This window comes from Kogia breviceps, chromosome 14 (genome assembly GCF_026419965.1).
Source record: "Kogia breviceps isolate mKogBre1 chromosome 14, mKogBre1 haplotype 1, whole genome shotgun sequence".
Lineage (NCBI taxonomy): Eukaryota > Metazoa > Chordata > Mammalia > Artiodactyla > Physeteridae > Kogia > Kogia breviceps.
This window is the reverse complement of record NC_081323.1, coordinates 9855731-9874130: the sequence shown is the minus strand read 5'-3', so window position 1 is coordinate 9874130 and position 18400 is coordinate 9855731. Positions and strand designations below refer to the sequence as shown.

Genomic DNA, 18400 nt, shown 5'->3' with positions numbered 1-18400 from the left:
GCCGACGTCCAAATGAAACGTCCCTCTCTAAGAAGCCCACGAGGAGGTAGGGAAGTCACTGCTGGGGCAGGAGAGACAGAGGACCAGAGTCAGAAGAGCTGAGCACTCAGTGTCTGGGATTAACTTCCAGAACGACAAGACTCTGAAAATTGTGGAAAGGGCCCAAAACACATCATTTCTAACTTCAAGAACCACTGTTCTGAGTCTTCTACCAATACTCTTGCAAAAAAAAAAAAAAAAAAAAGAACAAGAAACATTCGCACGGTGGCAGAGCTCCCATCTTCCTAGGAAAAGAATACGATACGTGAAAAATAACACGCTGACAGTGATTATTACCTACCTCAAGCGAGAGGAGCTCTCCCTGCAGTCCATTATCTGGTTAGAACAAAATTCTCTCCCAACACCCCACTGAGAAGTTAGCAGACATACTTCCCAAGCACCCCTACTTTTTGTGTGTGTGCGTCATCTACCCTAGAGATTCCTAAACCTTCTAGAAGCAGAGTCCAACCCATGGGCATGTGACCTGTGTATTCACATAGATCCCCTCACCCTTGGGTGAATGACCTACTGTTTTCATCTTCAAATTCTTAATAACTTTTAAACAAGCGACCCCCTATTTTCATTTTGCACTGAGTCCCACAAATTACATAGCTGGTCCTGAACAGGAGTAATAACACCCATTCACATCTTCTTTATAAAGTGCACTGGAAGATCCAGCCGTGGTCTAAGATCTGAAGCCACAAAACTCCTCACTTTGCCCCCCAGACCGCTTTTTTCTTTTGCACTCTGGGATTTTTGGCTCTGGGATTCTTACATATCTTTGTAGAAATTCTACAGAAGTTGGGTAAGAGATTTTTCAAAGGTTAAGTGGCAGATTCCCTGCCGGACACATCCTAAATCATAAAATGCCTTCTATAAAATAAATGCACCCTGTTCAGCTTCTGCCACTTCACCCAGGTCACCTCTGAGCTAGAGTTTATAACGGGGAACAAACTTCCAATTACTAGAGCTGTTTATTTCTGCAGAGATGGACCCCCGAGCCTTTCGTAAGCAAACCCATTGAGCCCAAACCATGCTTTTCATGGATGAGAGCTTCAGAATAAGGGCAGTTTGTCTATACTGCAGAGAGAAACCAGATGTTTCCCTTGAGTCGAAACAAGCAAATGACAATTCAGTCACACTGCAGAACAGCCCAAAAAGAAAAAAAAGAAGTAAATTCCGGAGCACTAGTACATGTGCGCCAATTTTTTGACCTCCAAACACCTCCAGCTACACTTCTATTTTTCATTGTGCCTGCAGGACACTGATTGCCTTTGCAGGTCTTTAGCAGCAAGCTCCATGCACTAACCCTGGTTAATGTATAACGCTTTAACTCGAACTCTAATCTGACTGTGACAGTGATGAGTTGTAAATTCTACAGCATGTGTACATTTCCTGGGCTTGACACGAAAACGCCTTCGCAGACCCGGCAGAGTTCATAGGTTTAAAGTTGAAATTTTCATATTCCGATCAGGTTGTCTGCATTCCCCAAAGCCTAAGAAAAGCCTGTTATTTGAAAACAGGCAAAGGGTGGAAGAGTATTATTATAAATTCCACGGGCCACTTCCTGGAGCTTTTGTTTAAATTAGCGGGAACTTTAAAAAGAAAGGCCGAAGTTTAAATTTAACAAGTGTATACCCAACAGAGGTTTTTTAAAATAAATACATAAATGGCCCTTCCCTGCTTCTGGTGCCCAATAATGATGAAATAGGCCAACACCCACGGCAGGGGGGAAATACCTTTTGGGAAAGATAACAGTGCAATTTGCATGTGAGATTTTTTTTCAGGGTTTTTGTTTGGGTTTTTTTTTAATTAAACAATAGATCAGTTCACCAGTGATTTGTAATAAAGTCAAACTGAGTAGTTTGAAAGAATAAAAGGAACCTTATGGGTCTGAAATAACAAACTTCACATCTGTCAGAGAATTATGGGAAAGTGTTTTGGCAAGACCTATTTTAAGACTTGTAAAAGCTAACTCTCTGAATCTTAACGAGGAAAGCCTGGGAAGGGGAATGCTTTGCTTACTGAGCTGTATTTGAGATCCTCAGTAAAGACCTTTGCAGTACTTCTGCGGAAGTAATATCAAAAAGACCATCACTGAGCAGATGCAAACTATTATACGTAGAATGGATAAGCAACAAGGTCCTGTTGTATATGTATAGCTCAGGGAACTAGATTCAATACCCTGTAATAAACCATAGTGGAGAAGAACATGAAAAAGAGTATATATATACATGCAACTGAATCACTTTGCTGTACACCAGAAACTAACACAACATTGTAAATCAACTATATTTCAATAAAATAAAAAAATTTTAAAAGACCATCACTGTAACCCTCTTCTTTTAAAAAAGTATAAAGCAGTTTTAGTGTTATCCTAAGTCTGAACAGAGTTCATACTTTGAAAACAAACGGTACTTGTGTTTAAGAAAACAGCGTTTTCGTTTAGCTAATTATTAGCTAAACAACTCCCCATTAATGAACACATGTTCCCTGCACTATCCCACCTTCTCCTGATGAACTCCAATGGAATACAATGCCCTAAAAGAAACACATGTGTGTCCTTAGACCTCAAATTTTAGTCACATTAATTGCAATCCTAAATAATGGTGCAAAGTGGATTTTGAACTAAACTGAAAAACAGATATCACTCTCAAATGGAAGTGAGATCCTTGAGGATATTCTGTAACTGGGAAAGGGAGGAACAATCTGCAAAGAACTGGAGAAGAGGAAAGATATCCATTCCGTTTTTACACCACATATGTACTAAAAAGCTGAAAATAAGAGGGATTCTCTCCACTTTGCACAGACCTTTAGCTTGCGACTTACGGTTCACCATGTACCCAGATGTCCCCAGTAGGAAAGAAGCATCAGCAATTGTGTTAATTATGCTTCTGTTTGCACTTTCCTTCAAGGCTAATTATCCACTTGCTTCATTTAGCCCTTGATCACAAGTTAGTCTGAGAAAACATTCCTGGTATGAAGACCCCTGGAATTCATCTGGTAAAAATGCAAATCCAACTGCCCTTACTACCTGTGATAAGCAAGGCAGATTCCCCTCCAGAATTAAAGTTTGGGTTTGCTAAGGACAAGGATAAAGAAAAATAATTCCTTGACTAGTCACTCTTTCCTGACCCAACCCAAATCTTTCAAGTAACAAAACAAAGTTTTGCTGGGTCTGTTACTACTTCAAGACCCTCTCTTCTTCGGCTTTGGTGTTTGAAGTGCCACTGAAGGCTATTAATTTGGAAAGACAGCTCTACAATTAAAGTCATAGAACACATAAAAGTCCAATAAGAACCTCTCAAGTCTCTGATCAGGTTTAAATGTGGATTCCAAGTAGGAGGAGAGGGGGACGCTTATTTATCTAAAAGCATCATTCCTACTTGGCTTTCAACAGTTTGTTCATCTCAGAATGAGGGGGCTGGATTGATTTCTTTGGACTCAGAAATGTGTTTTGTCCTACTGTACAGAAAAAGGAACTATATTCAATATCCTGTAATAAACCATAATGGAAAAGAATATGAAAAAAATGCATATATATGTATAACTGAATCATTTTGCTATACACCAGGAACTAACACAACATTGTAAATCAACTACACTTCAATTTTTTAAAAAGTGTTTTAAAATGGACTTAAATCTAGAAGCCCTTCTGTAGCATATGTATTAAGGCTGAACACCATAGCAATCATTGAGATATTCTATGGGAAAGTGTGAGCCTCAGCTCCAGGCACAGAGTGGAGCCTAGACTTATAGGCTAAGGTTTTACATTCAGACAAGCCGGGGTTCACATCAAGCTCTACCCCTTAACTAGCTACATCATCTCAGACACAATACTTAACCTCTATGAGCCTCAGTTCCCCATAGGTAAAAGCTACCTCCATAAGACTGTTTAAAATAATTACAGACCAGACCTTGTCCAGCACCTGGCTGGCTTATAGTAGGTAAATCTTTCTTTTTTTTCTCTCCTGCTTCCCAATCTGGACAGCGTTTTTCAAACAGTTCCAATGCTACCTTCTCCCTGTAGCATGCCTCGATTACAGATTCCTGGATCACAGAATAAACTTTCCAAGAGTCTCAGGTCTTCACTGGCCAGTATGGTTTTTTCTTCTATTTTCCCAGGAAGGAGAGGCTCAGGAAACAAGGCGGAATTGGGAAGAACAAGATGGAGCCAGAACCTGGGGCTCTGTACCCCACGCCTCTGGCCGTCCCAGCCTGCGACCTTTGGAGAACTCTTTACCAGGAACACTTCGTGGGCATGTGATTCCGGTAAAGGCACAGGGCCCTGCACTCACAATGGGCCATTACTTGGTTTCATGTGCTGCTGCTGCCATCTTGAATAATCTTTGAAAAGGGGCCCCACGTGTTCGTTTTGCATTCGGCACCACCAACCCTAAAGCCAGTGCTGCTTTCTTCCAACCTTGCAGACTCAGGATGCAGGTCACCTCTTCTGGGAAGACATCATCAGCTCCTCTCTGATGGGTTCCCATAACCTCTGGCTCACACCTCCATTCACTCACCCACCGATATTTAATGAACCCCTGCTACAATACCACCAGCACCGCCTTTCTTCAGCACAGACCAAATCCCAGCACAGTGCTCAATTTTTCTCATGCAAGAGTTATATTTACGGCAACTCTCTAAGGTAGGCACTATTATTATCCCCAATTTACTGACAGATTAAGGGATCTGTTCCCACAGCACGGGGGGAGGCAGAAGCAGGACCCCGAGTCCAGGCAGAGCACAAACTCAGAAACACTACTCTCTCCTCAACCACCAGGCACTGTGCTAAGAACCAGGAACGTGGTGGTCACGAAAGGGGATATCCTTTTTTTTTTTTTTTTTTTTTTTTTGTGGTACGCCATGGGCCTCTCACTGTTGTGGCCTCTCCCGTTGCGGAGCACAGGCTCCGGACGTGCAGGCTCAGCGGCCATGGCTCACGGGCCCAGCCGCTCCGCGGCATGTGGGATCTTCCCGGACCGGGGCACGAACCCACGTCCCCCGCATCGGCAGGCGGACCCTCAACCACTGCACCACCAGGGAAGCCCACGAAAAGGGATATTCTTTATAAGGACCACAACACTCATGCCACTAAAGTATAACTACTAGTTACATTTTGTAAGCATCCCCTTTACACGCCTGGATACCTTGCTGGAATATTAATTTCCCGAAGTCCCAGCCCCTCAAGTTTATCTCTGTAATACACAAACCTATCACAGACTTTGGAAAGTGATGGAGTTTCAAATATCCTTGAAGAATGAATAAAAGGTCATTTCTAAATGTAGACTAATTTTATTATCAATATTAAAATACTTCTAATACTTCTTATTAAACTATGACAATTACATTACAAACTAATCCATTGATGTGTTGTTTTAGACACACCTTGAATGATATAAGATGAGCTAAACCACTGGAAGCAGCAATTTAAAAAAAAAAAATCATCATCCATTTTTTTTCTCCCAATTTATTTCCAGAGTTTTTCATTCACTTGTTTAAAATCAATTTTTTTCCTCCAAGTTCAAAACTTTTTCAATTCGATTAACATAATGCCTCTACAACTTTGGTAACATCCCAGGATCTGTGCCACTGGCATTCTTAAAACGACATAAATTCCTGCATTGTTGTGAATCTAATTTTGAGACCTTGAGCAAACACAAATTGAGGAACAAGCTACAAAGTAACTGGCCTAAAACTGGCCTGTCCTTTTCAGAAATGTCAATGTCATAACAAAGAAATCCGGAGAACTCTGCCAAGTTAGAGGAGATTAGGGAGAAAGGACAACTAAATGCAAAAGGCAAACCTGTCCTGGCTCCTGGACAAGAAAAAAAAAAAAGCTATGAAAAAAATTTTAGGAACAAATGGCCAGTTCTGAGTAAGAAGTATAGATGAGATTAACAGTAATGTAACGATAAATTTCCTGATTTTTGTAATTATACTGTGTTATATAAGAACATCCTACTAGGAATTAAACGCTGATGTATTTACAGGTTAAAAGGGAAGAGTGTATGCAACTTAATTCTCAAAGGGCTTAGAGAGTGTGAGGGGAAAGGATGAAAATGCAAAAGCTTAACAACTGATGAATCTGGGTGAAGGCAAATAGGAGTTTTCCACATGATTTCTGCAACTATTTTGCTAGTTAGAAGTTATCACCCACCCACCCCACCCCCGATTATTTAACTATATTAGTACAAGTACTGCTATTATTAAACAGGAAATGATGCAGAATGCAGATAAATATAATGGCTTATAATCTCATGATCAAGGACATGATATTTTGGTTTCCAAACTTTTCTGAACTCCAAAAGTAGTGTTGAGAAAAGTACATTTTAAGATGCCATGTGATAAAAAGAGAAAACAGTCCTGCATGGATGTAAGTATCTGTTTCCCTTTGCTTTTGAACTTACTAAATGAAGATCTTGGTGAAAAGCCTCACTCAAGAAAATATTATTAAATAACTGAATGGTAAGGTTAAAAGGGGGGGGGGGGGCTTCTTTCTCTTCCTCTCTCTGAAATCCTCCGTTTGGGCTTCTTTCTTTGGCCCTTCCCCCCACAGTATATCAAATAACTAACCTCCCCTCCTTCACTTTCCAAGCTGACAGTTTTCTTCAGTGCCTTTCTGGGGCTTTCAAAACAAACTGCAGAGCCAGGGTCTGGGTTAATATTCAGACCTCTGCTAGGTCTTCCCCTACCATCGGACTGGTATGACAATGGAAACCACGGGCCACAGAAGGACACCCACAAAGGAAGACAAGTTTTTAATGCCACAGCCATCTGCCAGTTCTTCTTAGAACCTTTTCAAGAACTGAGGGAAGCTAAAACAGGGGCTGAGAAGGGGGTCGGGTCTGCAGGGGAGGGCAGAAAAGTCACTCACAGGAAAAGCAATTGCAATATGAAAGGAACCAAAGAAGGTCTGGAGCCTGGATGGCTGCATGAAAGGGATCCCAGGGCCCCTCCTCCTGAGCTCTAAATAGACCCACCGCACCCTCTCGATGGGGCTTTTGTCGGTTGCCAAGCATTTTAAATGTTATAGTCAGAATATGTTATTAAGGGAGGATTTAATATACACAAACCACAAAAAAACATACTCCAGAGGGGTCTTCTGATTACCCACATGGAAAGCCCAAGCCACCTGCCTCTGCAACGATTCCGCTGGGTTTTCTTTCTTTAGGTAGCAAAACGTCCTAAATACAGTAGTTTAGCAATAATAAAGCATTTCTATACCAACTCTAAATCCCCCCTTCTCCCAGAGGCTTGGAACTTTTTAAGACCACCAACTATGAACATCTATTTCAATGCATTAAAACAAGACACTTTCATGTCCTCACAGGATTATGCTTTTTAAAAAATTTTTGGAACCTTAAATAAATTTCTCCAACATTTTTCCGAGAAGGAAAATTCTACTCAAACCCCTGAAACCGTGGACGGACTGCTTCCTCAGAAGACTAAGGTACCTAACATGAAGCAGTTCACAACCTGGCTGGCTGCAAGCTCCCTTGGGCATCTATCTTTCAGAATTCTCAATTTCCTGAAGGCAAACCACAGTTTTTATTCCCCTCAGCCGGCTCCTAAAACATTATTAATCCCTGAATGGGATCAGTAATCTTCAGGAACTTTAGGTAACATTCTCTCAAGTCTGAGCACAACCTTACAGGAAATCTAGGTAGAATTTGTAGTTGGAAACAGAAGTCGACATTGGCTGGGTTGTTTTGTGGGTTCTCAACGGTGTGTTTGAGCAGGTTTTTTAAAATTCCACCATTTCAAAAATTCAAATTAAAGGTTACCTAGTTGGGTCAGATTTAGTCACTCTTCCATTTTGAGGATTTATAAGATGCCTTCAAAGAAGCCTTCACAGATGCAGCTTTTATTATGTTAAGTCTGGTGCCTTCTTAAAAACTCACATTGCAAAATTGTAACATTAGTTTTGTAAGGTTTGAAAGAGTATCTTTGAAAGCTGCACTGCCTTGGAAACCCGTGTGGGAGGATGCCAAGCGCACAGAATTAAATTCCAGGTCGATGAAGCACACGTCAGATGACAGGACTGGCTCTAAGAGGGCAGTGGCAGCCCAGGGATGTGGCCAGAGTAACCCCAGGCCCTGGGGCAGACGCTGGCCCCCCTGGCGCGTGCAACGAGTGACCGTCCTGCCACGGGGCACCCACACACCCACCGGCCCCGGGGCCTTGAACTCTGCTCCCTGACTGTCAGCGGCCCATGATTGAGCTGCAACCCTGTGGGCCACCCCCCCACCCCCGCCCCGGGGGCCCTGCTGCAGGAAGTGGCCCCACTGGGGCCAGGAGGCTGACCTCTGGCTGTGAGCCGGCTGTAGACCTGCGAGTTGACTTCCTTGTCTCGGACGTAGCATCGGATCTCCTCCACCGCCTCTCGGATGATGGTGACAGCCAGCACGAAGCCCTGCACAGAGACAGAGGGAGGGTGAGCCCTGGTGGAAGCCACCTTCTTCTCCTGGGGCCACGGACAGAAGAGGCCAGAGGCCACTCGGGGGCAGCAGGGCAGGACCTGCTAATTATTCCAAGCGCAGAAGCCCCAGCAAGCCCACTTCTCTGAATCTCATGCTCCGGAAAAACTCGGACACACACGTGCACAGGGACGTCCGCAGTCAGCCCCACCACAGGGTTCCTAAGAGTGAGAAACACAGACGCCCAGAACCGTCCGTCCACAGGTGAGGGCTCAGCGATGCTGACCGCTAACGTCTGCCTCTCACTCGCCACCTGCCGGGTGCCATTGGGAGCGCCTTCCACCCCTCAGTGCAGTTCGTGGCTGAGATCACCACACCACCCGTGAAGAAACAGACACACAGAGGTTGAATAATCTTGCTCTTAAGTGATAATGCAACGAATCCAGTTCCAGAGTCTTAACTGCCACAATGTTCTGCCTCTGGAGAAACCTGGGTAGGTGGAACCAGTAAGACTCACCACCAGGACCCAAAGTGAAATACAACCCTGTTTGTATTGACCTGTCAGTAGGGAAATGAACTTTCCGGAACATAACACTGTAACGCTGTTCAAATAAACACCAACAAAGATTCTCCTACACTGCTAAAGATTTCCCACTGTCCTCAACTATTGGTTAGATTCCTCTGCAAGGTAGGGGGCTAAGATGGGATGGGGACTTCGGTCTTTCCTGTAATGTTTTAAACTTACATAAAGAAAACATATTAAAGTATTAATTGCGTAAGTACACACTCATAGAAAGAAAATTTTAAACTGCCCTACCTTCCCAAGTCAGATACACCAACTCATAAAACCTGGTACAGAGGTTTTACTCACAGGTATGTGAGTCACCCATATCTAGAATCTATTTTCATCCAGATTTTTCCTCTTGTATCAATAAAGGCAAGAACCGTCATTCATTTTTTCTTACAAAATACACTTATCACCCCTCCTTTTAAAGTCTTTTCTTTTTTACTGCAGAGAGCACAATCGCCCCAAGGTTACAGCAGTAGTGAATTCTCTGAGGCTTTCATCTTCATACTGTTTATCCCATGCAACGTAATACGTTAGATTCAAAGGACTTCAAATCTCTTATGTAAATTTAGCCAGAGGCTGCTGCTCTGTGAAACTCCCCCAAAGGCCCACACATCTTTACAATCAAAGGATACTCTTGTTTCCGCTTGGATGTAAAGTACACACTGAAGCCAATGCAAAACTGGTACATTTCAAAAAAAAAAAACAAAAACAAAAACAAACAAACAAAAAAAACCCGCATAACCAGACCACATACAGAGGTCAGAGAAAACCCATTCTGGAAAAGCACGGCTCGTTTGCAGAATCCCCACCCCCTCCCCCAGGCTGCTGTTTTGTTCTGGGCCAGAACCCACGTTTTTTGTTGTTTGTTTTTTCAAATGTTCCAGTTTCTATTTCTCTCTGCGTGGGCCTGGCTAAATCCCATTGATGTGAATGGGAAGTATGTGCTCATTACAAAGACAGGAGGCGCTAACCTCCCTGCTACAAATAAATACTGCCTCCTAAGTCACCATATCTATACACACACACACACACACACACACACACACAACACACACACATACACACACACTCTCTCTCTCTCTCTCTCTCTCTCTGTCTCTCTCTCCCCCCACACACACACATCAATCCCTGGGGACGTGCCACGTCTTAAGCTAGAAACTGCTTTACAAAGAGCTGCAAATGTAGTCCAGAAATAAATTCCACCCGTCCAACTTCGGAGGTCCTTAAGAGCCACAGATACTGAGACAGAGGCTTGAATGGGATTGGGGGTTTTTCTGAGCTTCTAAGGAAATCAGAGGTGGTGACAGTGAACAGACATGAAATTCTGAAGGTGCTAAGACTCTTCTATAAAGTTGTATATCAAAAATAGATTTACTAAAGCAAAATTATGAGAGAAATCAGAAAAGCCGTTCCCCTCTGGTTGAGGAGGGGGCTGACTGGAGAGGGGCAAGAGGGAACTTTCCGGGGTGATGGAATGGTCTTGACATGGGTGCTGACAAAATGTCAACACACAGTGAACTGAAAACTTAGTATCTGTGCATTTTATGGCATGCAGATCGCATCTTAATAACAACAAAAAAGAATTTAGGTTATTTGGTCTTCATACAATTTTATGGATTATTTCGGCAGTCACCTGAGGCATTTCTCCCTCTAACATATTACTATCAAGAAAGAAGTTACAAAAAGCTAAAACATAATCCACACAATGAACAATGGCACTAGTACCAGAATTTTTAAATTAAAATGAGAACATTTCCCGAGAATGTTCTATGTGTCAGGAGCTATTTGAAGCATTTTACTTGCTGCGCTTCACTGAATCTCCAGACAAGCCAAGGGAGTAGACACGATCGCCCCTATTGGATAGGTGAGGAAACTGAGGCTCAGAAAAGCCTGTTCCAATTACACAGCTTCTCAGAGAAGTTGCAGCAAGAGCTCACACCGCCCTCATTTCGAACCACTGAGTTCACAGCTGGGTTTGAAATGAGAGGACTCTCGGGGTGGTTGGAGACATTTCAAGCTGTACTTTAGCCAAGAACGGGAAATTGATTCTCTACATAAGCATCTAGGGGATTTAGGGGAAATCAGCTACAGTCTCCTAGAAACAGATGCTACCTAATTTGTCTGACCCCAAACTCCCTTCTCGGCAGCTCCTGGAAAGAGAGGAAGAACTTGTACAAGACAAGCATCTCCTTCTGTCTCTGAACCATCACAGGAAACTTCAGCTATAAAAGGGGTCACAAGCTAGTGAGAAACCTCAGGACTGGGATGTCCCTGGTGGCACAGTGGTTAAGACTCCACGCTCCCAACGCAGGGGGCCCAGGTTCAATCCCTGGTCAGGGAACTAGATCCCACACGCGTGCCACACCAGGAGTTCGCATGCCACAACTAAGGATCCCATGTGCTGCAACTTAGAGGCCGGCAAGCTGCAACTAAGGAGCCTGCCTGCCACAACTAAGACCCAGCACAACTAACTAAATAAATAAATAAATAAATAACCTCAGGACTGCCAGAGGCTGCTGGTAACCCACCTGTCTTCTCTCTACAGCCAGAGTCCCAGGGAAACCAGGAGATTCAGCTGGTTACACTGAACTCAGGCCTTCTGGCTTCTCCTGGAAATTCCGAGCGTCATTTCAGAGAGGAGACGTGGGCTAGGGCTGGAGTCAGGCCCTCTTTTAGCAGAGTGGCAGCCCTCCAGGTCCTCCCGGCACCCACGGTTCACCCCAATGCATTTCCTGAGACCCTGAAGTCAGCATCACCGGTGCTAACGTACAGAACACATACTAGGAACAGAAAAGGGTACAGTACCTACCATCAAGTTACGTTCAACACTTTGACCCTCGGTCACCAGCCCCAAGAACCAATGTGGCCTCCCCCTGTGGAGGGTGCAACTCTATTCTGAATGGTTTCAAACACCCTGAATGCACGACTGATCTATGTAGTTTCCTAGACCTTTCCAACTTCCCTAGAGGCACACGGAGGTAACTTAAGACAGAGGTCTCTGCACATAAAGACAAAAAACACTTAAAAGAATAAAAGGCGGGCTTCCCTGGTGGCGCAGTAGTTGAGAGTCCGCCTGCCGATGCAGGGGACGCGGGTTCGTGCCCCGGTCCGGGAAGATCCCACATGCCGCGGAGCGGCCGGGCCTGTGAGCCATGGCCGCTGAGCCTGCGCATCCAGAGCCTGTGCTCCGCAACGGGAGAGGCCACAGCAGTGAGCAGCCCACGTACAGCAAAAAAAAAAAAAAAAAAAAAATAGGCAACCCCCAGCTCCAAAGATAAACAACAGCTTCGGTGAAGAACTTTCCAGACCTCCATGAATTTACATGCACAAGTGTGCAAAAATACTTCTTGTGGGGGAGAGGGTCATAAAAATGGGAGTATGCTGTCCATGTTATCCTGAAACTTATTACTTTTTTCACGCAAAGAAAAAGATGAGTCACATCGTGTCGTGTCAGCGTCACTGGAGTGACTTCATCACCGCTGACTCCGGGGCAGCACTCCATAGCTTTGCTGGACCAGCGTTCAGGTAACCAGCGATGGGCATTTGTTTGCTTCCAGTGTCTGAGTAACATACACCACGCTGCAAAGAATATCCTCATACACATACCCCACACACAACCCAAAGCGTTTTCTGATATTCCAAAGCCCAGTCCTTAGAAAAAGAAAATAAGTGTCCGTCTCTGTGGGGCTTCACATCCTCTCCACATCCTAGCATGATCTCAAGCAAGCTCCTTACTTACTCTCCTTTGCCCCATGTTCTTGTTTATCGAGTGAAGAATCTTTTTTTCTCTACCAGTTTGTTTTGCCTCCAGTTCATGGGAATCTCCAATAACCACTGTGGAAGAATTCGATAGAGCTGATCTCATTTCCAACCCCACTACTTCTCCTGCATAATTCCATCCTCTCTGAGTCATACACATGACTCTTGGTTAACAGAATGAAAAATTTATGCCAAAGATGGCCAAAGTTCCCTCCCCAACACACATGCCAACGCCAACATGAACAAGGTTGTAGGGGTGCTAGTAGGTCTGCACCCCAAAAATCGTTCGGACGATGGGTTTATATGACAGGCTGGGCAGATGAATACCTCGAGGGGAGAGAGCACATACCCGATGTCATGCTTGAGATGGTAAAGGCAGGGAGAGGGGGAGACACACAGCTGCCTTCTGGAACACCTTGGGACCCAACTGCATTTACATAACACATACTTTACTATAATGTAAGTTAGAGTGTATGTAAAACAGGCATGTGTAAGAAGAGACTGAAAAGAAACAGACCAGAAACGTAGATGGGGCATCTCAGGAGGTGGCTGCACAGGTAGGGACTTTTGCTGTGCTGCTTCTCCTTCAAATTTTTCTCCAAACATGATGAGTCCCGGGGGACTTCCCTGGTGGTCCAGTGGTTAAGAATCCGCCCTTCCAATGCAGGGGACATGGATTCGATCCCTGGTTGGGGAACTAAGATCCCACATGCCACGGGGCAACTAAGCCCTCGTGCTGCAACTACTGAGCCCGTGCACTCTGGAGCCTGCGCCACAACTAGAGGGAAGCCCTCATACCGCAATGAAGATCCCATATGCCGCAACTAAGACCCGATGCAGCCAAATAAATAAATATTTAAAAAAAAAAAACCCAGAATGAGTCCCTTTGTAGAGTCCCTTCGTAGTTGATAAAGGAAAAGAAAAGTGAACAGAGGGCGTTTTGCAGGCAGTAAAGCAGCAAGATCTGGGGTTTGGGGAGAACCCAACAGACAAGATTAGAGAGGTGGGATCTGGTCATCCCACACTCCCAGTCGAGGGTTCCTGAGCCCAGAAGGCACCAATATGAGGTACCAAGGAACCCCCTACAGCCTCAAGCAAAGTAGAGACTGCAAACCGGCAGCCTGCACACAGACCACCAAGAGAAGGGGTGTGCTCACTCCACACAGTGCTTTAGCAGTTTGTAAATGAGTCAGCAACGTTTGAAAATCAAGGGAAAGAGATGCTGGAAATTAGAAAAAAATGATTCAGCTGTGTATATCTTGTAACCTTTTTTCTAAAAAGGAGCGTTGGCGAGCAGGGAAAAGACAAGATTTTTAAACTTAATGCTGTATGTCAATTATACTTCAATTTTTAAAAATTATGGTAAATGGCAGAAGCCAGTCCAGAAAAAATTTATTCATTGTTTGTAAACTTTGGAAGAAGGAAAAAGAAATGCATGACAGTGTTTTGGGGACGGAACTGGATAAAAGGGAGATTTTTCATGAGGTACCTTTTTACACGTTTCCTGAATCACGTGACTGTATTACCTTTCAAATAACTACACTTTAAAAACATAATCAGTAAAATGCAGGGTGATAGATGATATTTTTTATACACACCGCAGAGCAGACTAACTTTTCTTAAATAACTTACAGTTTGATCTTTTTTTTTTTTTTTTTTTGGCGGTACACAGGCCTCTCACCGCTGTGGCCTCTCCCGTTGCGGAGCACAGGCTCCGGACACGCAGGCTCAGCGGCCATGGCTCACGGGCCCAGTTGCTCCGTGGCATGTGGGATCTTCCCAGACCAGGGCTCAAACCCGTGTCCCCTGCATCGGCAGGCAGACTCTCAACCACTGCGCCACCAGGGAAGCCCTGCAGTTTGACTTTATATAGGTATGTAGCAAACCGTTGTGGAACTGAAAAACTAAATAAAATTAGGGTATTTCCGGTAAAACTCTGAAGTTTCTACCTCTTGGGCCTGGCAACGCTGGGTCCATGTTTGCAGCTGATGGAACAAAGCAGCATCTTCTGCTTCGAGATGGGACACGAGCCCCCTGCTTCCATCAGCCTGGCCTCTGAGTTAGCGGCACTCACTGTGTTTCAGAAGCACACACCCTGATGCAGACAGGAATGTCTGTTATCCCAACATCCCACCTCACCCACGAATGACTCAGAGCAGAAAAGAACGATTCCCACATCCCAAAAGCACCTCCACCGCTTGTGTGGAAGAAATAAAGCCCCTCCTCTCCCCAGGGCTGGGACCGCTGACACGACCTGTCTGATTAACGTAGCCCCAATGGCGTGGGGACCCCCGCTCCCGGGGCCCTTGGCATCCACTTCCTCCGCTCCCGAAGTGCCCGTGCACCAAATCCTTACCGTCCAAAAGAACGTGTGGTTTTGTTTCCTTAAGGAGGAAACATCTTTTCTACTTTAACAATCTTCTCCCAAGGAAAAATTTAACAAGATTTGTGAACAAAGAATCCGAGGGTTCCTTCCGAGCCCTGCGTAATGAAAAATAATTGTATTTCATAACGTCTCTGGAGGAAGGGAAATGTCAGTTTCACCCTCTCTGTGCCCCAGACGCGCTGGGCTTCTTCCTGTTCTTCAAATACTCTAAGCATGTGCTGAACGCAGGGCCTTTGCACTGCTGCTCCCTGAACCTGGGACCCTCCCACCCTCCTGCTTTTCTTCCCATCACCTCCTCAAGAGGCCTTTCCCGGCCACCCTGGCTAAGACTGCCCCTCCACATCTCCCACCCTCATCCACTCAACAAATACGAACTGTGCCTGGGATGCCCCATTTGCCCTACGGCCTTCTACTACCTTCACAGCAGTTTCACAACTTGAAAACAATTATGCTCAACTGCTTATTGTCTGTCCCCACTGACAGTCAACTCCGCGAGGGCAGGAATTTTTCTACGCTTCAGTCACTGCTGCGTCCCCAGTGCCCAGCACCGTGCCTGGCACACAGCAGGTGCTCGATAACCATTTCCAAAACGGCAGGAAGAAAGAAAAGGCGGCACAAGAAGGATGGAGGGGCGTCGGGTCTGTCGCCCTCCATACACACTGAAGCACAGAACCTGTTACTCTGTCAGCCCTGCACGCTGAAACAGTCTACATAATAAACAGGAGACAATTCAAAGAGCACGATGCACAGAGCCGGACTGCCTTTCTCATGACCGCCGTGTGCCAGAGCCTTAGAACCGAGTGATTCACGATAAGCATGCAGAAGATATTCGCCGAAACCAGGAAAGACTGAACAGCTGACGGACAGAAGGAATGAGTAGCAGAGACATCACTGCGCTTGATCCCGGTAGTGGGAGAGACGGAGCTTCACCATGAAAACCCCAGGGCTTCCCAACGTGTTTGGCCTGCGGGTGTCCTGTCCCTTGAAAGGCCGAGTCCCATTCCAGGTGCTTGGAGGACAAAGCACCTCTGCTGCCCAACCTCTGAGGTTACTGAACGGACGACCCGACTGACTCACCAGGGGAACCCAGTAGGTGTACAGGGCTCCCAGTCGCATTTCGGGGACGAACTGGGAGCAGGCGAGAAGTAGGAAGTAGAGGTTGAAGAAGTATTTGAACTGGTTAAACAGCACCTGGAATGGAGAGAGAGGAGAGAGAAGACACTTGAGGCTGGTCTGATGCAGCTGGCCAGGCTTAGAGGGAGATGAGGGACATTTCAAGACACTCCCCCGGAGGAACAAAACTCACATGCTACCTGCACATACGGTTTACACACCTGTACATGTTGTAAAGGAAAACACACCTGGGTGACGAAAACATAATTTGTCAAAGTAAAGAAGCAAATGATACACGTGGGAATTATAAACACCAGATTCAAGACAGTGGGGACCTCCGGGCTGGAGGCTTCGGCTATAGTTGTGAGATTTTATTTCTTAAATTTTTTTTTTTTTTTTTTTTTAATTTATGACTGCGTTGGGTCTTCGTTGCTGCGCACGGGCTTTCTCTAGTTGCGGTGCATGGGCTTCTCATTGTCGTGGTTCTCTTGTTGCAGAGCATGGGCTCTAGAGCGCAGGCTCAGTGGTTGTGGCACGTGGGCTCAGTGGTTGTGGCACGTGGGCTCAGTAGTTGTGGCTCACGAGCTCTAGAGCGCAGGCTCAGTAGTTGTGGCACATGGGCTTAGTTGCTCCTCGGGCATGTGGGATCTTCCTGGACCAGGGATCGAACCCGTGTCCCCTTCATTGGCAGGCGGATTCTCAACCACTGCACTACCAGGAAAGTTGGAAACTTTTTTTTCCTATTTTTTGGCCAGGTGGAGCAGCACGTGGGATCTCAGCTCCCCAACCAGTGATCGAACACGCGCCCCCTGCAGTAGAAGTGCAACGTCTTAACTAGTGGACCGCCAGGGAAGTCCCTTCTTAAACTATTTTGTAAGTACAGGAAAGGCCACTCAAAATGTTGTTGAAGAGGTTATAGTGGGAAATGCTTATGCTGTAAGACTGAATCAAATGAGTGAGATAAATGGATATCTCCACGGTATTATCTCAACACCATATAATAACTACAGCAGAATTTCATCCCATGTGGCAGGACGGTTCTGGCAGAGTTTCAACTGCCCCCACATGCCCTGGAAGTGACACAGATCCCCCTGACTCGTTTTGGCCATTGGGCAACAAACAGAAATGACGTGTCCCTTCGGAGCACTGTCCCGCCCCTCGCTCTTGCCCTGCCATGGAGACGTGGGTGCCCACGTATTCCAGATGGTGTAGCTGTGAGTTGGAGGAGAACGGCCTGATCTGCCTCAGAATTTCCATGAACGAGAAATAAACTTTCACTTGACTTAAGATACTGAGATTGTGACTTCCCTGCTGGTGCAGTGGTTAAGAATCCGCCTACCAATGCAGCAGACACAGTTTCGAGCCCTGGTCCGGGAAGATCCCACATGCCTCGGAGCAACTAAGCCCGTGCGCCACAACTACTGAGCCCATGTACCACAACTACTGAAGCCCACGCACCTAGAGCCCGTGCTCCGCAAAGAGAGAAGCCACCGCAATGAGAAGCCCACGCACCACAACAAAGAGCAGCCCCTACTCGCCACAACTAGAGAAAGCCTGCGCACAGCAACGAAGACCCAGCACAGCCAAAAATTAATTAATGAATTAATTTTTTAAAAAAGATACTGAGCTTTAGGGGGCTGGGGGAGGGAGGGTAAGCCAGGCAGCAAGAAATGTACTCAAAATCACCCTTAAAGAAACATTCAGGTTGACCTTAAGCTACAGTGTAAGGTATTTGCATTTCCATGTTCTCCCTCAATAAATCAAACAGTGATTTTTTTTTTCTTCCAGCTTCGGAACTGATTGCTGCTGCTGCTTCTGAAGTCAGTCAGTGTATTCTGGAGGCCACAGTAGATAAAATTAGATGTTTAACTTAAGGGTGTTTTAGGGGCAAGGTTTTCAGAGTACTTGTCCATGGATTTGTGTTCGTTAACGAACAAAAGGGATGACTGCAGAGTAAAATACTCCCCAAAACATTAGCAAACGGGCTTCCCTGGTGGCGCAGTGGTTGAGTCCGCCTGCCAATACAGGGGACACGGGTTCAAGCCCTCGTCCGGGAAGATCCCACATACCACGGAGCAACTAAGCCCGTGCGCCACAACTACTGAGCCTGCG

The 18400-nt window shown here is 45.5% G+C and overlaps 1 protein-coding gene across 2 annotated transcripts in view; it reads right to left on the bottom strand.

The window, feature by feature from the left end:
• The window catches only part of ATP9A (ATPase phospholipid transporting 9A (putative)), a 132110-nt gene that overhangs the window by 87344 nt on the left and 26366 nt on the right, over positions 1-18400 (bottom strand). For both annotated transcript variants that reach the window (XM_059038930.2, XM_067013810.1), the window contains exons 3-4: positions 16253-16366; positions 8347-8455 (exon numbers count right to left, since the gene is read on the bottom strand). In XM_059038930.2, coding sequence (XP_058894913.2) covers positions 8347-8455; positions 16253-16366 — 223 coding nt within the window. The remainder of the gene's footprint in view (positions 1-8346; positions 8456-16252; positions 16367-18400) is intronic.